The 13,821-nt window shown below is 62.3% G+C and overlaps 3 protein-coding genes across 3 annotated transcripts; 1 reads left to right on the top strand and 2 right to left on the bottom strand.

The window, feature by feature from the left end:
- The first annotated feature begins 223 nt into the window (after positions 1–223).
- On the top strand, positions 224–3,012 carry ISCU (iron-sulfur cluster assembly enzyme). The gene is made up of 5 exons (XM_027689779.1): positions 224–336; positions 411–524; positions 719–829; positions 1,468–1,546; positions 1,968–3,012. The coding sequence occupies exons 1-5, from the start codon at positions 253–255 to the stop codon at positions 2,060–2,062; spliced, it is 483 nt and encodes a 160-aa protein (XP_027545580.1). The 5' UTR covers positions 224–252; the 3' UTR covers positions 2,063–3,012.
- A 656-nt stretch (positions 3,013–3,668) lies between these two features.
- On the bottom strand, positions 3,669–6,986 carry TMEM119 (transmembrane protein 119). The gene is given in 3 exon segments (XM_027689778.1): positions 3,669–4,594; positions 4,596–5,142; positions 6,814–6,986. Coding segments are annotated over 3 exon segments (945 nt in total). The 3' UTR covers positions 3,669–4,369.
- Positions 6,987–10,381: 3,395 nt separating this feature from the next.
- On the bottom strand, positions 10,382–11,632 carry SELPLG (selectin P ligand). Its single transcript, XM_027689777.1, has one exon. It carries the CDS (start codon positions 11,630–11,632, stop codon positions 10,382–10,384), a length of 1,251 nt encoding a protein of 416 aa, XP_027545578.1.
- Positions 11,633–13,821: the final 2,189 nt, after the last annotated feature.

Genomic DNA, 13,821 nt, shown 5'->3' with positions numbered 1-13,821 from the left:
AACGCCTGTCGCGACTGAAACAGCGCTTGCATCGTTTATTTACTTATTGATCGTTTAAGAGGCAGCGCGAGGCCCTTCCCGCGGGCGGCCCTCAGCGCTCGCTCGGTCTGCGCAGCGAACCCCCGGTCGCGATGAGAGCCGGGCGCCCGGCGGCCTGAGGCAAGGGGGCGCGGTTGTGGGAGTGGCCGTAGGCGTGGCTTCCCCACCCGAGGTTATAAAAGGGTGCCGTGCTGCGCCCGCCCCTCAATCAAGATGGCGGCGTTGAGGGCAGCGGGGGCGGCGCTGCTGCGGCCCCGGGCCAGGTCCGCCCCGGCCGCGTTGGGCTATCACAAAAAGGTGAGGGGCGAGCGGGGCACGGGGAGGGACAGGAGGGAATCTGGATGACTCTCGGTGACACTGTGCCTTCGTAGGTGGTGGATCACTACGAGAACCCGCGCAACGTCGGCTCCCTCGACCGCAACGCCAAGAACGTGGGCACCGGCCTGGTGGGCGCCCCGGCCTGCGGCGACGTCATGAAGCTACAGGTGACCTTGAGGACCCTCTGGCACCTGGCGGGGGGGTCAGATGGGGCTGCTGTGAGGCACAAACCTGCCCGTGTCCCCTCAGGGCACAGCGTGGCCTTCCCGCACAGCCGCCCTGCCCGTGCCCTGTACCCGGGGCAGGCCCCGCCCTCCTCCCCCGGGGCGGGTACTGAAGCGTTCCCAAAATGTTCTCACAGGTGGAGGTGGACGAGAACGGCAAGATCGTGGACGCCCGGTTCAAAACGTTCGGGTGCGGCTCGGCCATCGCCTCCAGCTCGCTGGCCACCGAGTGGGTCAAAGGGAAAACGGTGAGAGAGCCCTGGAAAAGCTTCCGACTTTCACACCAGCCTGTGCTCTTTGTCGGGACCACCCTGGCCAGGGAATCCCAGCACTGATTTGTGCTGTAGCTTAGAAGGCAGTGACTGCCACCCCTGACTTAAAACAAGAGTTGCCTTTTCCAAGAATCATCAGAGAATCATTAACGTTGGAAAAAGCCCTAAGAGCATTGAGTCCAACCATTCCCCCAGCACTGCCAGGTCCACCACTGACCCATGTCCCCAGGTGCCACATTTTTTGAACACTTCCAGAGGTGATGATTCCACCAAGGAAGTACTTTGTGTCTTATGCAACAAGCAAAACTAGGCTGATGGCAAGTTCTGGAAGAAAGTTTAATTACAAACAGGTTTGAGATCATTTAGACCTGTTCTACCAGCAACAAATGCACTTTAGTGTTGTGGTAGAGGATCAGCAGCTCAAGTAGTGGCAGTCTGTGACACTGGTGTGTGTTGGTTCATTCCTGCTCTGTCAGATTCCTTAATTCCAACATCCTCACTGCCCGGGCAGCTGAAATGTTCTGCCCTTGGGATTCAGTAAACCCTCTTAGCAAACCCCTTTCCAGCCTGTGTTATACCTACCATGACCCCTGACCACCCTCCCTGTGTTCCAGGTTGACGAAGCGCTGAAAATCAAGAACACAGATATTGCCAAGGAACTCTGCCTTCCCCCTGTCAAACTTCATTGCTCCAGTAAGTAAACACCTGGGATTTCAGGAGGATACTCTGGGAATAGCCCAGATGCTCCGGGATGTTGTTTTCCAAATAGTTTCTGCACGAAGTTGGCCTGAAGAGAAACTCCATGTTCAGATTTCAGGGTTAATTTAAGTGTGTTCTGATCTCTTTAATATTCTGGAGCTGTAGCTTAGCAGAGTGATAATAAATGTTCAGATTCTGAATTATATTATCTGAAATTATGTTACATAAATTTACATTATATGGGTTCACTATTCTGTGGATTCAGTATTATATGGGTTCTGTTCAGATTCTGCTCCTCAAATCTGACACGTGTTGCGTGTAGCGATGGTCACTGCTGCCTGCTCTTGTTTTTCCTTCATCTCTTGTCCTAAAAGCCTTCTAATGATCCTTAAAATCCCATGTTTTTGGTTTGCAGTGCTGGCTGAAGACGCCATCAAGGCCGCCCTGGCTGATTACAAACTGAAGCAGGATCCCAACAAAGAATCCGAGAAAAAAGCCAATAATGCCTGAACTGATTGCGGAGCTTTTCCTCCTTCCTCCTCACTTTGCAGTGCAATTCCCGAGCTGTTGTAGGACCCAGTGCACTACTCAAGCTGTAAGATACGCACAAGTTACGCACAACGTGTCCCTGGTGGTGTCCAGCCACTCCGTAGTGCTCACACGGCCGGGATGGGGGGGCCCTGTCCCCACTGGAATGCCGCGGGAAGACTCTGCTCCAGAGAGAAAACCCCGCTGGCCGGTACTGGAAGGGCTGCACTTTTTCTTTTTTTTCTTTTTTTTTTGGAAGATGTCTAGTTTTGCCTAATATTTTATGGAATTTAGTGGGAAGCATTGCCTTGGTGTTGTGTGTGTGTGTGAGAACTGCGCTCAGCCCGTGTCCCACTGAGCTGGGGTTGGTTTTGCAATCTGGGTGCAAATTCCTGCTCTTGGAGTTCTGGGACCCTTCAGCAGGTGCCAAAGGGCAAGTGGTGGCCAGGGAGCACAGACCTGCTGGCTTCTGCTCCCATCCTGTCACCACTTAAAGTTTTTGAAGCTCCTGTTAAAAGAACAGCTGTAATTTTGGGGTGTTTTCTCTGAGAATTCTACCCCTGCCCTGGCCAAGTGCTCTGTTACAGCTGTAAATCCTGGGCTAAGGGGAGGTATCCCTGACGAAGGCAGGGAGTTGTAACTGGATGAGCTTTAAGATCCCTCCCAGCCCAAAGCATTTCAGGATTCTATGAAATACCCCCTCAGACTGGAACCCAGTGGGGAATAGTGGAGCTGGGACATGGAGCTGAGGGGGAGCTCCCAGGATTCCTCTTTTCCAGAGGAGTATCTCCAAAACAGGCAGAAAACACATTGGAAAGCTTCAAATCTTTAGCTTCTCACTCCCTCAAGGCACTTCACTTCCCTTTCTTCTTACTGAGAGTGTTGTTAAACATTTAAAACCACATTTAAAAAGCAATCGGTTCATTCTGGTACATCTGGGCACAATATTTGTCATTTTTAACACAAAACCCACATGTTGCTGCTGCGGTTTGTCCCTCACAAGATCCCTCTTGTACCTCAGCTCCTGCCAGAGAGTGCCTCACTCCCAGGGAACACTCCTGCTGTTTCCCAGTTAAAAAAAGAAAAATCAGGGAAACTTCAGACACCCACATCTACTTTGGGGCAGAGTCAGCTCTTCGTGCTGACAGGCTCTTCCAAAGGGCAGGTTGTCCCGAGGCAGGGACATGTGGACACATACTGACCTCTCCTGTGGCTGGGACAAGACACAGGGATCTGGGCTGTAAGGACATGGGGGATAAAGGGAAGCAGGGAGTGGGGATGTGCTGCATTCCAGGCAGAACAGCCTCTCGCCTTCCAGGTTTATCTGCCATCCCTGCTGGAGCAGCTGCATCCCAGTGCTGTGGGACAAGGTCCCCCACAGTGCCCCTTTGATCCCCCACAGCCCCACTTTACCCCCCCCGCCCTGGGCTGTGGGTACAAGATAAGGGTTTCCTGGAACCGGTGCGTGACGTGCAGATTTGGGGGGTGATACGCAGCCTCCTCAGGGTCCCACTGCCGGGCTCCAGAGAGGCTGGAGCCCAATCCAGCCCAGGGAAGGTCCTGTAGGAGCAAAGGGACACTGGGAATGTCCCCTGGTCCTCCACAGCTGCAGAGAAACACGGAAAAGGTCTGCAGAAGAAATGTTTATTTCTAGCCAGAGGGGTTAAGGAAATGAGGCAAAAGTCCAGCTGGGCTCTGGGACATGCTTTGGGGTGAAAAAATGAAAGGGTGAGTCCTTGTCCCTAAATCCTCATCCCTCCTCCCCTCGGGTGGCCAAGGGCATCCTGTCCGTGTGGCCTCAGTGCCACAGCCACGGGCAAAGCCGCCCATGATGCCCATGGTCACAGAGAACCCCTGCCCTGCTGCCCAGGGAGGGGACAGCTACAGACCTTGGTCCTGGTCCTGTCCCTCTTCCCGAAGGGACACAGCTCCCAGCCAGGTCCCCAGCCCAAGAGACTGATCAGTAAAATAACATTTGGGAGGAAGCTGTTGGCACAGGGAGGGCAGAGCCAGAGCTGGGGTGGGAAAAGCCCCTTGGGCAGCAGGAGCAGGGGCTGCTGGCATTCCAGCCCTGGGGGAAACCAGCGGCTACCAAAAAACCCCATGGATTTACCACAGTGTCCCATTGGCACAAGGGTGGGGGGGTTCAAGGGGGCTGGGGAGGGTGAGGGAGCAGGGTCTTCATCGGGGCTTCCTTGAGCCACCACGTACATACGGAACGTTGATCCATGTCCATCATGTGTCCCAATCTGGCGGCTCCTGGGGCTCACCCGGGACCATGTCCCTGCCTCAGACTCCAGAGGGGGCTGAGGAGCCATCCTGGGGCACGTCAGGGGTCTCCTTGCCCCCTGCTCCCGTCGCTCCTGCCGCTTCCTCCACGCCTGGATTTTGGGGAGAGGGCTTAGCAGGTTGGTCATCCGCCAACTTCTTGCTTCCTTCCTCTTCTTCCTTCTCCTCTTCCCCGGTGGGATTCTGCTCAGCCTGGGCCCCGTTGGCCAGCGGTGCCCTGGGGGGGGGATTTGAGGCTCTGGGCCGCTGCCAGGATGTCCGCCTGGAGCTGCCGGCTGCCGTCCAGCGGCTCCTCCGCGCCTGGCTCGGGGGCCTTGTCGGGCACCTCGCTGAAGGCCCGGGGCCCCCCCGCCTTGTCCCGCTCATCCACGTACTTCTGCTTGGGGAAGGACGAGGGGTAGTAGGCGGACGCCTTGTGCTTCTGGCGCACGATGACGGCGGCACAGATGATGAAGAGGAGCACGAAAGACAGCGAGCCCACCACCACCACCAGCAGCAGGTACTCCTTGAAGAAGTCCACCAGCCCGTCCAGCACTCCCGGGGCAGAGCTGTTGGTCACCGTGGTCCCCCCTGCGTCCCCCACCGTGGGGCTGATCCGGGGGGTCACTGGGGGGGCGGGTGGTGTGGCTGACGCCTCATCCCCGTCCCCACTGCCCCCCGTGTCCGGCAGCACCGGGGGGTGCCGGGGGGCTGCCGAGTGTGCCGGGGCCGCCAGCAGCGCCAGCAGCAGCAGCCACATCGCCGACCCCATTCCCGGGATCGTGCACAGGGACCTGTGGGATGCAGAGGGGAGGGTGGAATATTAACACCCCACAGAGTAAGCCCCCCAAACCCTGCCCCAGGCCAGCCCCCACCCCAAAACACCCAGCACAGGGGACTCCGACACTCGCTATTCCACCTGCCTGAACTTCCTCGTGGAAATCAAAAGGCAGCTCCGGTTTTCTTGCCCTGCCAGAGCGAGGGGCTCCGTTTGTCTTCTGAGGATGCAGAGCAAACCCAGATGGAAGGAGCTGACTGGGATTGCTCAAGGCTGGGGAGCCGGGGCTGCTGCCAGCGACCAGCTCCAGACAACAGTCATTGGGCTGATTAGAAAATTCCTGAAAAATGGAGGTTTGCAGTGGAAACTTTGACACGGGCGACGTTGTAACGGGGCCGGCCGGCATTTCCCAACTGCCCGTCCTGGACCGTTACAAACCATTCCCAGCTAAAAATAGGCTGGGGCAGGATTTCACCCTGGAGCCGCCGCGGTGGCCGAGTGGAGCCGGGATGGGACCCCCTGGAGCCTGTACCAAGGGGCAGCCCCGGAGCTGGGACACAGTAAACGGGGATTTTGGGGGTCCCGGCTGCCTGAATGTCCCCAGGGAAGGGGGAAGGCCAGCTACATCTGCGTGCCGTGCTCCCACATGGGGCTGGGTCTGCCCAATGATGTGCTGTAGGACACGGGATACACGTTTCCCATCCCAAAGGAATGGCCCCTCGGGGGTTTGGGAGAGGGATGTGACTGTCCCCACCACGTCGCGACACATTCCCAAGGGACATCGGCGCGTGCCACGCCACGTAACACCGTGGAGCCATTCCCAGGGCTCTTCCCCTCCACACGGCTCCATGGGAAGGTCTCAGGGACCAGCCCCCACAGCTCCATCAGCAGGGACTACCCCCCCCCAGCAATTCCCCCCAACCTCAGGCCCCCCAAACGTCAACCCGCCTCCCATTTTCCCCCAAACAAATCCAGCCCAGCAGTGCTCCGGGCCGGGAGTGATCGAGCAGCAGGACTTGGCTTCCAGGCCCCTTCCTGGCTGTACAATCTGGTTTCCATTAAACCAGAGCAAACAAACGGCAGCAGAGGCAGGAGGTGCCCCTGGACCCCCGACCCTCCCGGCTCACACAGGCGTCAGTGCTGGGCTCAGAGCAGTAACCAGCTCCATGAGGATTAGGATTTTTGGGGAGCTGGAATGAGCCCCTTCATCCTCCCCCTTCACTGCAGAGAGGGGCCCCTCGGCAGGGAGAGGGGTCCCAAAATGGCATCAATTCCCTGTCAGCGAACGGAGCTGAGGAGCAGCCCCGGCCATGGAGGGGCTGAGGGGAGCCCAAAGCTGTGCCAAGAGCAGGGCCTGGCACCACGGCCACTGCCAGTCCTCCATCCCCATCCCAACCCCATCCCAGCCCACCCTCACCCACCCAGACCGACAGAATGTTCCTAGCTCCAGTTCTGCTTCTCTCTGCTCCCAAAACACTCCAGAAATTCAGGATTTCAGTGTTGTCTGGGCACAACACCCTCTGACTCCTGCCTGGGAACACAGCCATGTGGCCAACACCATCCCGTGTCCCGCTGTAGGGACCATGCCCAGCCCTCACCGCAGCACCCCCCGGCCATAGGGCTGCCTGTGCCCCCCGGGAGCCCCCCCAAAATCGGGGACAGCCTGGCACAGCCGTGGGATCCTCACCTCGCCTGTAGCTGCTGCGTCGGCAGAAGGGAGCCGGGAACGCAGGGTCTGTCCCACACACCTCGAGCCCCTTTCTGCTGCTGCTGGGATGGAGCCTCCTCCTTCTCCCTCTTCTCCTCCTCCTTCTCCTCCTCCTCCTCCTGCGTCGCAGCCCAGGACCAGCTTGTTCTCATTAGGGCCGGGATGGGGAGGGGGTGTGGGAGGCCGGGGAAGGGCAGGCAGCCCCCAGCCCCCTCCCAGACGAAATCCAGCTGGGGCTGGGGGTGTTTCCTGCTTTCTTCCTCTGTCAGCAAAAGGCAGGAGCCCTGGTGCTCACCATCACCACTGTGAGGGGCCACTTTTTGGGGTGCAAGCGGGGAAGGGGATCACACAAGGGGGGTGTTGCAAAGGTGTTTTTCTCCACAAGGGAGTGGGTAAAGCCCCATGTGAGGGTCTGAGGAGGGCAGAGAAGGATGTGGGCTCAGTACTCTGGCACTACTGGTGGCTGGCAGTGGGGTAAACAGGGCTTGGGACCCCCTGTGTAACTTCAGGAGACCATTTCCTAAGCAACCCAGTGTGGAAATGCTCTGATACGGGCACCTCTGCCTTGGGGTGCAGGCAGGAACACAAGCAGGGGGTCCCCGCGGTTCCCCAGACCAACGTGGCAGCTCCCCAGGATGTGGTCTCCAGTCTGGGGGTCTGGGGGCATCGCCTGGGCCCCCCCACCCGCCGGGGCTCTGCCTCCCCCCACCCTGGTCCCTCGGCCCGAGCTGAGGTTGCTCAAGAGGCTGCAGCCGCTGCGTGACCTCATCCTGTTGCTATTTTCCTCTGCTCCTCCCTGGGGACCTGCCAGACCCCCCAAAAAGCCCCCGCCAGCGTCAGGGGACCGCGGGGCCGAGGGAGTCTGTCCCCGTGTCCCGAGGGAACTGGCGCCGTTTGGGGTCCTGCCGCCGGCGCGGCTCCCGAAATAACGGGTCGGTCCGTCCGTCTGGCTGCAGCCGCGGCTCCGAGCAGCTGCTGGGGCGGCTGTTCCGGGCCTTAAGTGCTCAGTGATGAAATCTTAGAGGGGAAGGGGGAAAAGCGAGGGGAGGCCGTGGCGGGGGTGAGCGGCCTCAACCGGGAGGAGTTCCAGAGGCATCCGGACTTGCTCCTGCAGCCCAGATGGGGATGGGTCTCAAATTCCCCATCCCATGCGCCCAGCGATGCCGGCGTTGGGCTTAGTCTCCTTGCCCAGGGTCCCCATCCCAGTCTGCCCTGGGTCCACATCTCTCCTCATCCAGAGTCCCCATCCTTCCTAGCTCAGGGTTCCCATCCCTCCTTGTCCTGGGTTTGCATCCCACGTCACCCAGGGTCCCCATCCCACCCTGCTCAGGGTCTCATCTCTCCTTGTCCAGGGTCTCTATCCCTCCTTGTCCAGGGTTCCCGTTCCTCCTCGCCCAGGATCCCCCTCTCCCCCGCCCAGTGTTCCCCCCTCCCCGCCGGGATCCCTCCCGAGCCGGGCAGTCTCGGTGCCAGCGCCCACGGGCCATTACGATGCCGTTTTTGATTGCGGCGGGCGCGGGCTCTGCCCCTCGGAGCTGGGCAGGGCCGGGACCGCCCGACCCGCCGTGTAATTTGGGGCCGCTGGAACGCGGGGCCGCGCAGGGCTCGGCACGGCGGCACCGCCCGCCCAGGGAACCGGCAATTTGAGGGATTTCGGCCCCGCTCTGCTTCTAATTTACCTCCCGGGGCTGCGCTTTGCTGTGCCAGCAAAATACCCCGAGGGGACCCATCCTGCGGAGCTGCACGTGGTGCGTGGAGCCCTGTGCCACCCTCCACCCCGTGTCACCCACAGCCTGGTGCCACCCACGGCCCTGTGCCACCCACCACACGCTGCCCTCCCGCTGCCTGAGGATCCTGCTGTGACACCGCCCCGGCTTCCCGCAGATTCCTGTGCCGTGAGCTGGGCGGTGGCAGCCCCACAGGACCTGCTGACGATTCCAAATAGGGCGATTCCCAGCTCCTGGCAGCTCCAGCGGTGGAGGAAAGTTTATCCTTGCTGGGCTCCTGCTCCAGAGCAGTCGGTGCAGGGCTGGGAAAGCAGGAGCAACCCCTCCAACCTACACTCCCCCACCTCCTCGGGACACACTGGCCTCATCCTCACCTGGAGTGGGGGCAGGGGCTGAATGAGCCACTGCGGGGTGGAGATGGATGATGGGAGCATCCCTTTGCCTCCTGCAGATGTTCTGCCTGGCAAGGGCCTGGTACCCACCTGCATGGGGACACAGTGGGACAGAGCAGGGTGGCATCACCACGGACAGGGTGTCCCACCTGGGGACCAGCCCTGGCCAGTGGATAGGGGTCAGTCACCCAGCTGACTCACCCATAAACATTTACATTCCTGACGGGATCAGGGCTGTGCAGCTGCCAGGAGCCAGATGGAAAATATCCCAAGCACAGTGTGAATGTAAACAGGCAGTGGGGCTGGGGTGCAGGTGGGACACTGTGCTGGGAGACCCCCAGATGGACACCCCAGAGGGGCCTTCGAGGAGGCCACAAACTTGGGGACATGGGGATGGGGATATGGGGATGGGGATATAGCGATGGGATGTGGGGATGGGGATGCTGAATCTGTCGGGGCAAGGGTGGGGATGGAGAGATGGGAACATTGAGCCTGGCCATGGCAGGAATGGGGATGTGGGGATGGGGATACTGAGCCCAGGTGGAACAGGGATGGGAAGATGGGGACACTGAGACTGGCAGGGCAGGGACAGTCTTTGGCCACTTCTGCTCCCTTGAGTGGCTCCCTCACCACTGAGCACAAGGAGGGGGCCAGTTGGTGGCCCGAGGGGTGACTGACACCTGCACACGGGGGGAGGTGGGACCTGGGAGCAAACCTGAGCCCCCTCCAACGCCGGTGGGACTCTTGTTGGCTGCTCATGGCTTTGTTCTCCCCATCTCTTCCATTCCCAGTCCCGGGCAGGCAGGGACAGCCGGGGCCAGCGCCACTGGACGAGGCCGAGACCCTGCGGTGCTCCGGCAGCGACAGCAGCACCTGACCGGCAGCCACAGCCCCGAGCCGTCGCTGCAGCGACCGCAGGCAGGAACACGTTGAGCCACGAGCGGTCCCGTCCCTTCCCCCCCCGGCATTTCCGCCCCGGCCCCGCCGCCCCTGCAGCGCCCACGAGGCCGAGACCACCGGGGAGGGGTCCCGGGAGTTGCGGTCCCCAAGCCCCTGGTCTGGCCCCTGCCCGGCGAGGGGCGGCCGCGGGTTTCGTTTCTGCTCCGCCGGGGGGCTGCGGGAGGAGGATGGAGAAGCGAAATTTCGGCAGCGGGATGTGGACAGGCGGCGGGGCGGGGAGGGATCTGGGGCTGGCGGGCGCTGTCCCTGCCAGGAAGAGACCACCGCGTCCGCGTAACACTTTAATGGGATCAGCCTCGAGGGCTGAGCTCGCCGCGGGGGAAGCGGCTCCATCACGCCGATCCAAGCGAAAACATGAACCCAAGGGGACGGGAGTCCCCCGCCTGTGGCTCGCCTGGGGATCAGGCACATGGCCCTGGCACTGCCACCGCCCCCCAGCACTGTGGGATGGAGGACCCACCCCGGGGCTCAGGACTGCTCCGGCAGGAAGCTGCTGAGAGTCAGGTTGTCCCCGTCGGGCTCGGCGCTGCCGTCGTGCAGCCGCTTGTGCCGCCGGGCGGGGACAGGCCGGGGCCCCGCGGCCGCCTCGGCGTCGGCCAAGAGGGACGAGATACAAACCATCTCGGTGCGGCTGAGCCGGCGGTGCCCCGTCCGCGCCCGCCGCCACAGCAGCGCCCCCAGCACCCCCGTGCTCACCAGGAAGGTGGCGGCCACCAGCCCCAGCAGCAGGATGGCCAGCAGGCACTTGCCCATCACCCCGCTGGGGTCCCAAGGCACCGCGGTGCCCGTCGGTGTCGTGTCCCCAGGGGCCGAACGGGTCGGTGCGGGGGGAGCTCCGGCTTTCTTGACTTTACTGTACCCCGTGGTGGTGGGGCCGAGGGCTGAGGGGGCTGTTGAGGGTGGCCCTGTGGAGGAGGTGCTGTCCGTGCCACCAGCCACTGTCCCCTCCCTGCCAGGTGGTGTGAGCCAGCTGGGGGTGGTGCTGACGCTCCTTTGGGGAGCAGCCGATGTGCCGGGCCCCAGCAGCAGGTCGGGATCAGGGGAATCAGTCTCATCCATGGGATCGGCTGTGGTTGGCACTGTGAGTGCCCGGTTCAGGCTGGCGTTGGTGCTGGGGGACTGTGATGCAGAGCTCAGCAGCAGGTCGGGATCGGGGGAGTCTGTCTCATCCATGGGATCAGCTGTGGTTGACACTGTGAGTGCCCAGAGCAGGCTGACGTTGCTGCCAGGCACTGCTGGTGGTGGTGCAGAGCTCAGGAGCAGGTCGGGATCAGGGGAATCAGTCTCATCCACGGGATCGGCTGTGGTTAGCGCTCCAAGCACCCGGAGCAGGCTGGCATTGGTGCTGGGTGCCGGTGATGCAGAGCTCAGCAGCAGGTCGGGATCAGGGGAATCGGTCTCATCCATGGGGTCGGCGGTGGTTGGCACCCGGAACAGGCTGGCCTTGGTGCCGGGTGCTGGTGGTGGCACAGAGCCGCCCTCGGGCTGGTCACTGCTGATCAGCGCGGTGGCAGCGTGGCTGTGCCCCGGTGTGGCTGCGGTGGCACCGGGGTCCTGCCCACCATCGTCCCTCTTCCCGCGGGAGAGGGGCAGCGCCCGCCCGGCCGCCCCCCAGAGCCACTGCCCGCCCTGGGGCTGCCCCAGCGCAGTCCCGCTCACCCGCGGGGGGCTCAGCACCAGCACCACCAGCAGCACCAGCACAGCCCGGCCCGGTGCCATCGGGACCTGCAGGGGACAGAGCGGGCAGGTGACATCGGGGTCCTGCTCCTGCGGGAGGATGTTGAGCCCCGAACTGCCCCAAGGTGGGATCGCACTCCAGCCAAGGATCCTCCTCCCCTCCTGGAGAGGGGCCCTTGGGTTTGGGAGCCGGAGGATGCGCCCACCAACCTCCTCCTGCCGCTGCCCCGCCGCGGGAGCTCAGCCCCGGCGGCTCCGCTCCAGGGGAAGGTTTTGATAAGGAAGTTGAGTGTCTGGAAATGGGAAATCAGCCGTGATGGAGGCGGCTGCTGCGGGACGGGCAGTTGCGGGATGAGTCTCCGTGTGGAAATGAAACCACAGGGATCTCGCCCACGTTTCGACAGACCCCTCCACCCCAGGGTGCCCGTCCTGCCTCTCTACCCGCCAGGCTGGCACAGGGCTCTAGGGCTGAGGCCACCGTGTGCCTGTGCCTCTGTGCTGCAGCAAGAGAGTCAAACCTGCCCCAAACCCACCCCAAAGCCCCCCCAAAGCCCCCCCTTCCATGTCCATCACCAATATCCCCCCTGGCAGCCCCAGTGGGTGGAGGCCACCGCGGTCCCTGCGGCTCCACACCCAACAGCATCCAGACATCCTCACACGGACCAACGCTCCGAGCATCCCCGGGAGGCTCCCACATCCCCAAAGCGCTCACCTTCCTCCCAAAAACCCCAGGGACCAGCCCTGAGCGTGGCACCCTCCGGGACCCTGAGCACTCCCTTTGCACCCACAGCATCCCCAGGACCGAGCCCCAGTCCAGCACCTCCCCAGCGGGGCTCACCTGTGCCGGGGACATCGCGGGATCCGAAGCTGCAGCGGTGACGGGATCCACCGGCGAGTGCCCGGCACGGGGGGCGAGGGCAGCCCTGGCACCGGCACCCGTAGGGTGTCGTGGGCCACCCTCCCCTGCACCTCCCGGGCGGGGAAGGGAAGGAGCGCAGAAGGGCGGCTGCGGTTTCGGAGAGCGACGGGGGAAGGACGTCACTGAGAGTGGGGCTGCGGGCACCCACCGGGGAGGGTGGCAGGGGGTGGGGTGCGCCCCAAAGAGGGGCCTCTCGCCCTCGCCGTGTCCTCGGTGCCCGGTGGGAGCCCCCGGCCCGGCCCCACCGGCGGCCCCGAGGAGCTGCTGCGTCGGGGCTGGTGTCACCCTGAAAGCAGAAGTGACACAAACCTGGTGCCAGGGCTGCCACCCCTCGGGCACCGTGTGGGCACGGCCGGGGAGGGGGTCATGGTGCTCTGAGAGGGCACATGAGGGTAGCCCAGTGAGGGAAATGCCTTTACACATGAGGAGGAGGAGAAGGAGAGTGAGGGCCTGACGATGCTTTGCAGAGCCCTTGTGCCGGGCTCCTTCTCTCAGCACCGTGCCCAGGATGTCCTGAGGGGCTCTCAGGAGGCTGCGGGGGCTGTTGGGTGTTGTCCCGGCCTCGTGGCATCGGCACGACAGGAAACCCCCGCCCCGAGCGTGGGCACCGGGCGGGAGGCGCGGCCGCAGCCGCAGGAAGGTGCTGCAAGAGAACATCCGCAGGAACGGGCTCGGGGCGTCAACAACCCTCCCCCCGAAACCCGGGGCCGCGGTCACCCCGGCCCTTCTCGGAATAGTCTGCCCATGGGGCTGGGGGAGGGAAGAAAAGGGGTTCAGGTCTGAGGGATGAGCATCCCCCGGGGATGGATCCACGGTGCCTCTCCTGGAGCATCCTTGCCCTGCTCAGGGTGGGAGGGGTGGAGGTGGTTGTGCAACACCAGCGAAACGCTGCAGCCCCGGGAAGGCTCAAACCTGGGCGGGATGAGTGACGCTCTTTCCAGCCCAGGCCCTCTGCCATTCCAGGCCTCTGGCCCTGTGGAAGCAGGTTTCAGCTCAGGAAGAGCAGGGCATTCCCAACCAGGGCTGTTCCTTCCACACATCAGCCTGGTCTCAGCCACCCTGAGACCCCCCAGGCCATCTGTGCCATTACATCCCACATCCAGCCAAGCTTTTGGGACCACTCACTCACTGGCAATCACCGTGTGTGATGTCAGGGATGGGCCCTGGGACAAGAGCAGGGGGTCCCAAAGGACCCCTCAGCCCCAACCCCCCGCTCAGCTGTCCAACATTTAATATCCAGGTTACTGATCAAACCTGGAATGCCAAGGGCAGGCACAGGACGCCGAGAGCCAAAGAAAAAGCAAAGCAGAGG

This window comes from Neopelma chrysocephalum, unplaced genomic scaffold (genome assembly GCF_003984885.1).
Source record: "Neopelma chrysocephalum unplaced genomic scaffold, ASM398488v2 Primary Assembly neopelma1_77, whole genome shotgun sequence".
Taxonomy (NCBI): domain Eukaryota; kingdom Metazoa; phylum Chordata; class Aves; order Passeriformes; family Pipridae; genus Neopelma; species Neopelma chrysocephalum.
This window is presented reverse-complemented; position numbering and strand designations above follow the sequence as displayed.

What these genes read in the sequence shown, in the direction of transcription:
- ISCU (XM_027689779.1), top strand. Translation starts at nt 253, where the DNA reads ATGGCGGCGTTGAGGGCAGCGGGGGCGGCGCTGCTGCGGCCCCGGGCC. An exon ending in AGTGGGTCAAAGGGAAAACG is followed by an intron (nt 830 to 1,467) that starts GTGAGAGAGCCC and finishes CCTGTGTTCCAG; the next exon opens with GTTGACGAAGCGCTGAAAAT. An exon ending in TGTCAAACTTCATTGCTCCA is followed by an intron (nt 1,547 to 1,967) that starts GTAAGTAAACAC and finishes TTTGGTTTGCAG; the next exon opens with TGCTGGCTGAAGACGCCATC.
- SELPLG (XM_027689777.1), bottom strand. Translation starts at nt 11,632, where the DNA reads ATGGCACCGGGCCGGGCTGTGCTGGTGCTGCTGGTGGTGCTGGTGCTG.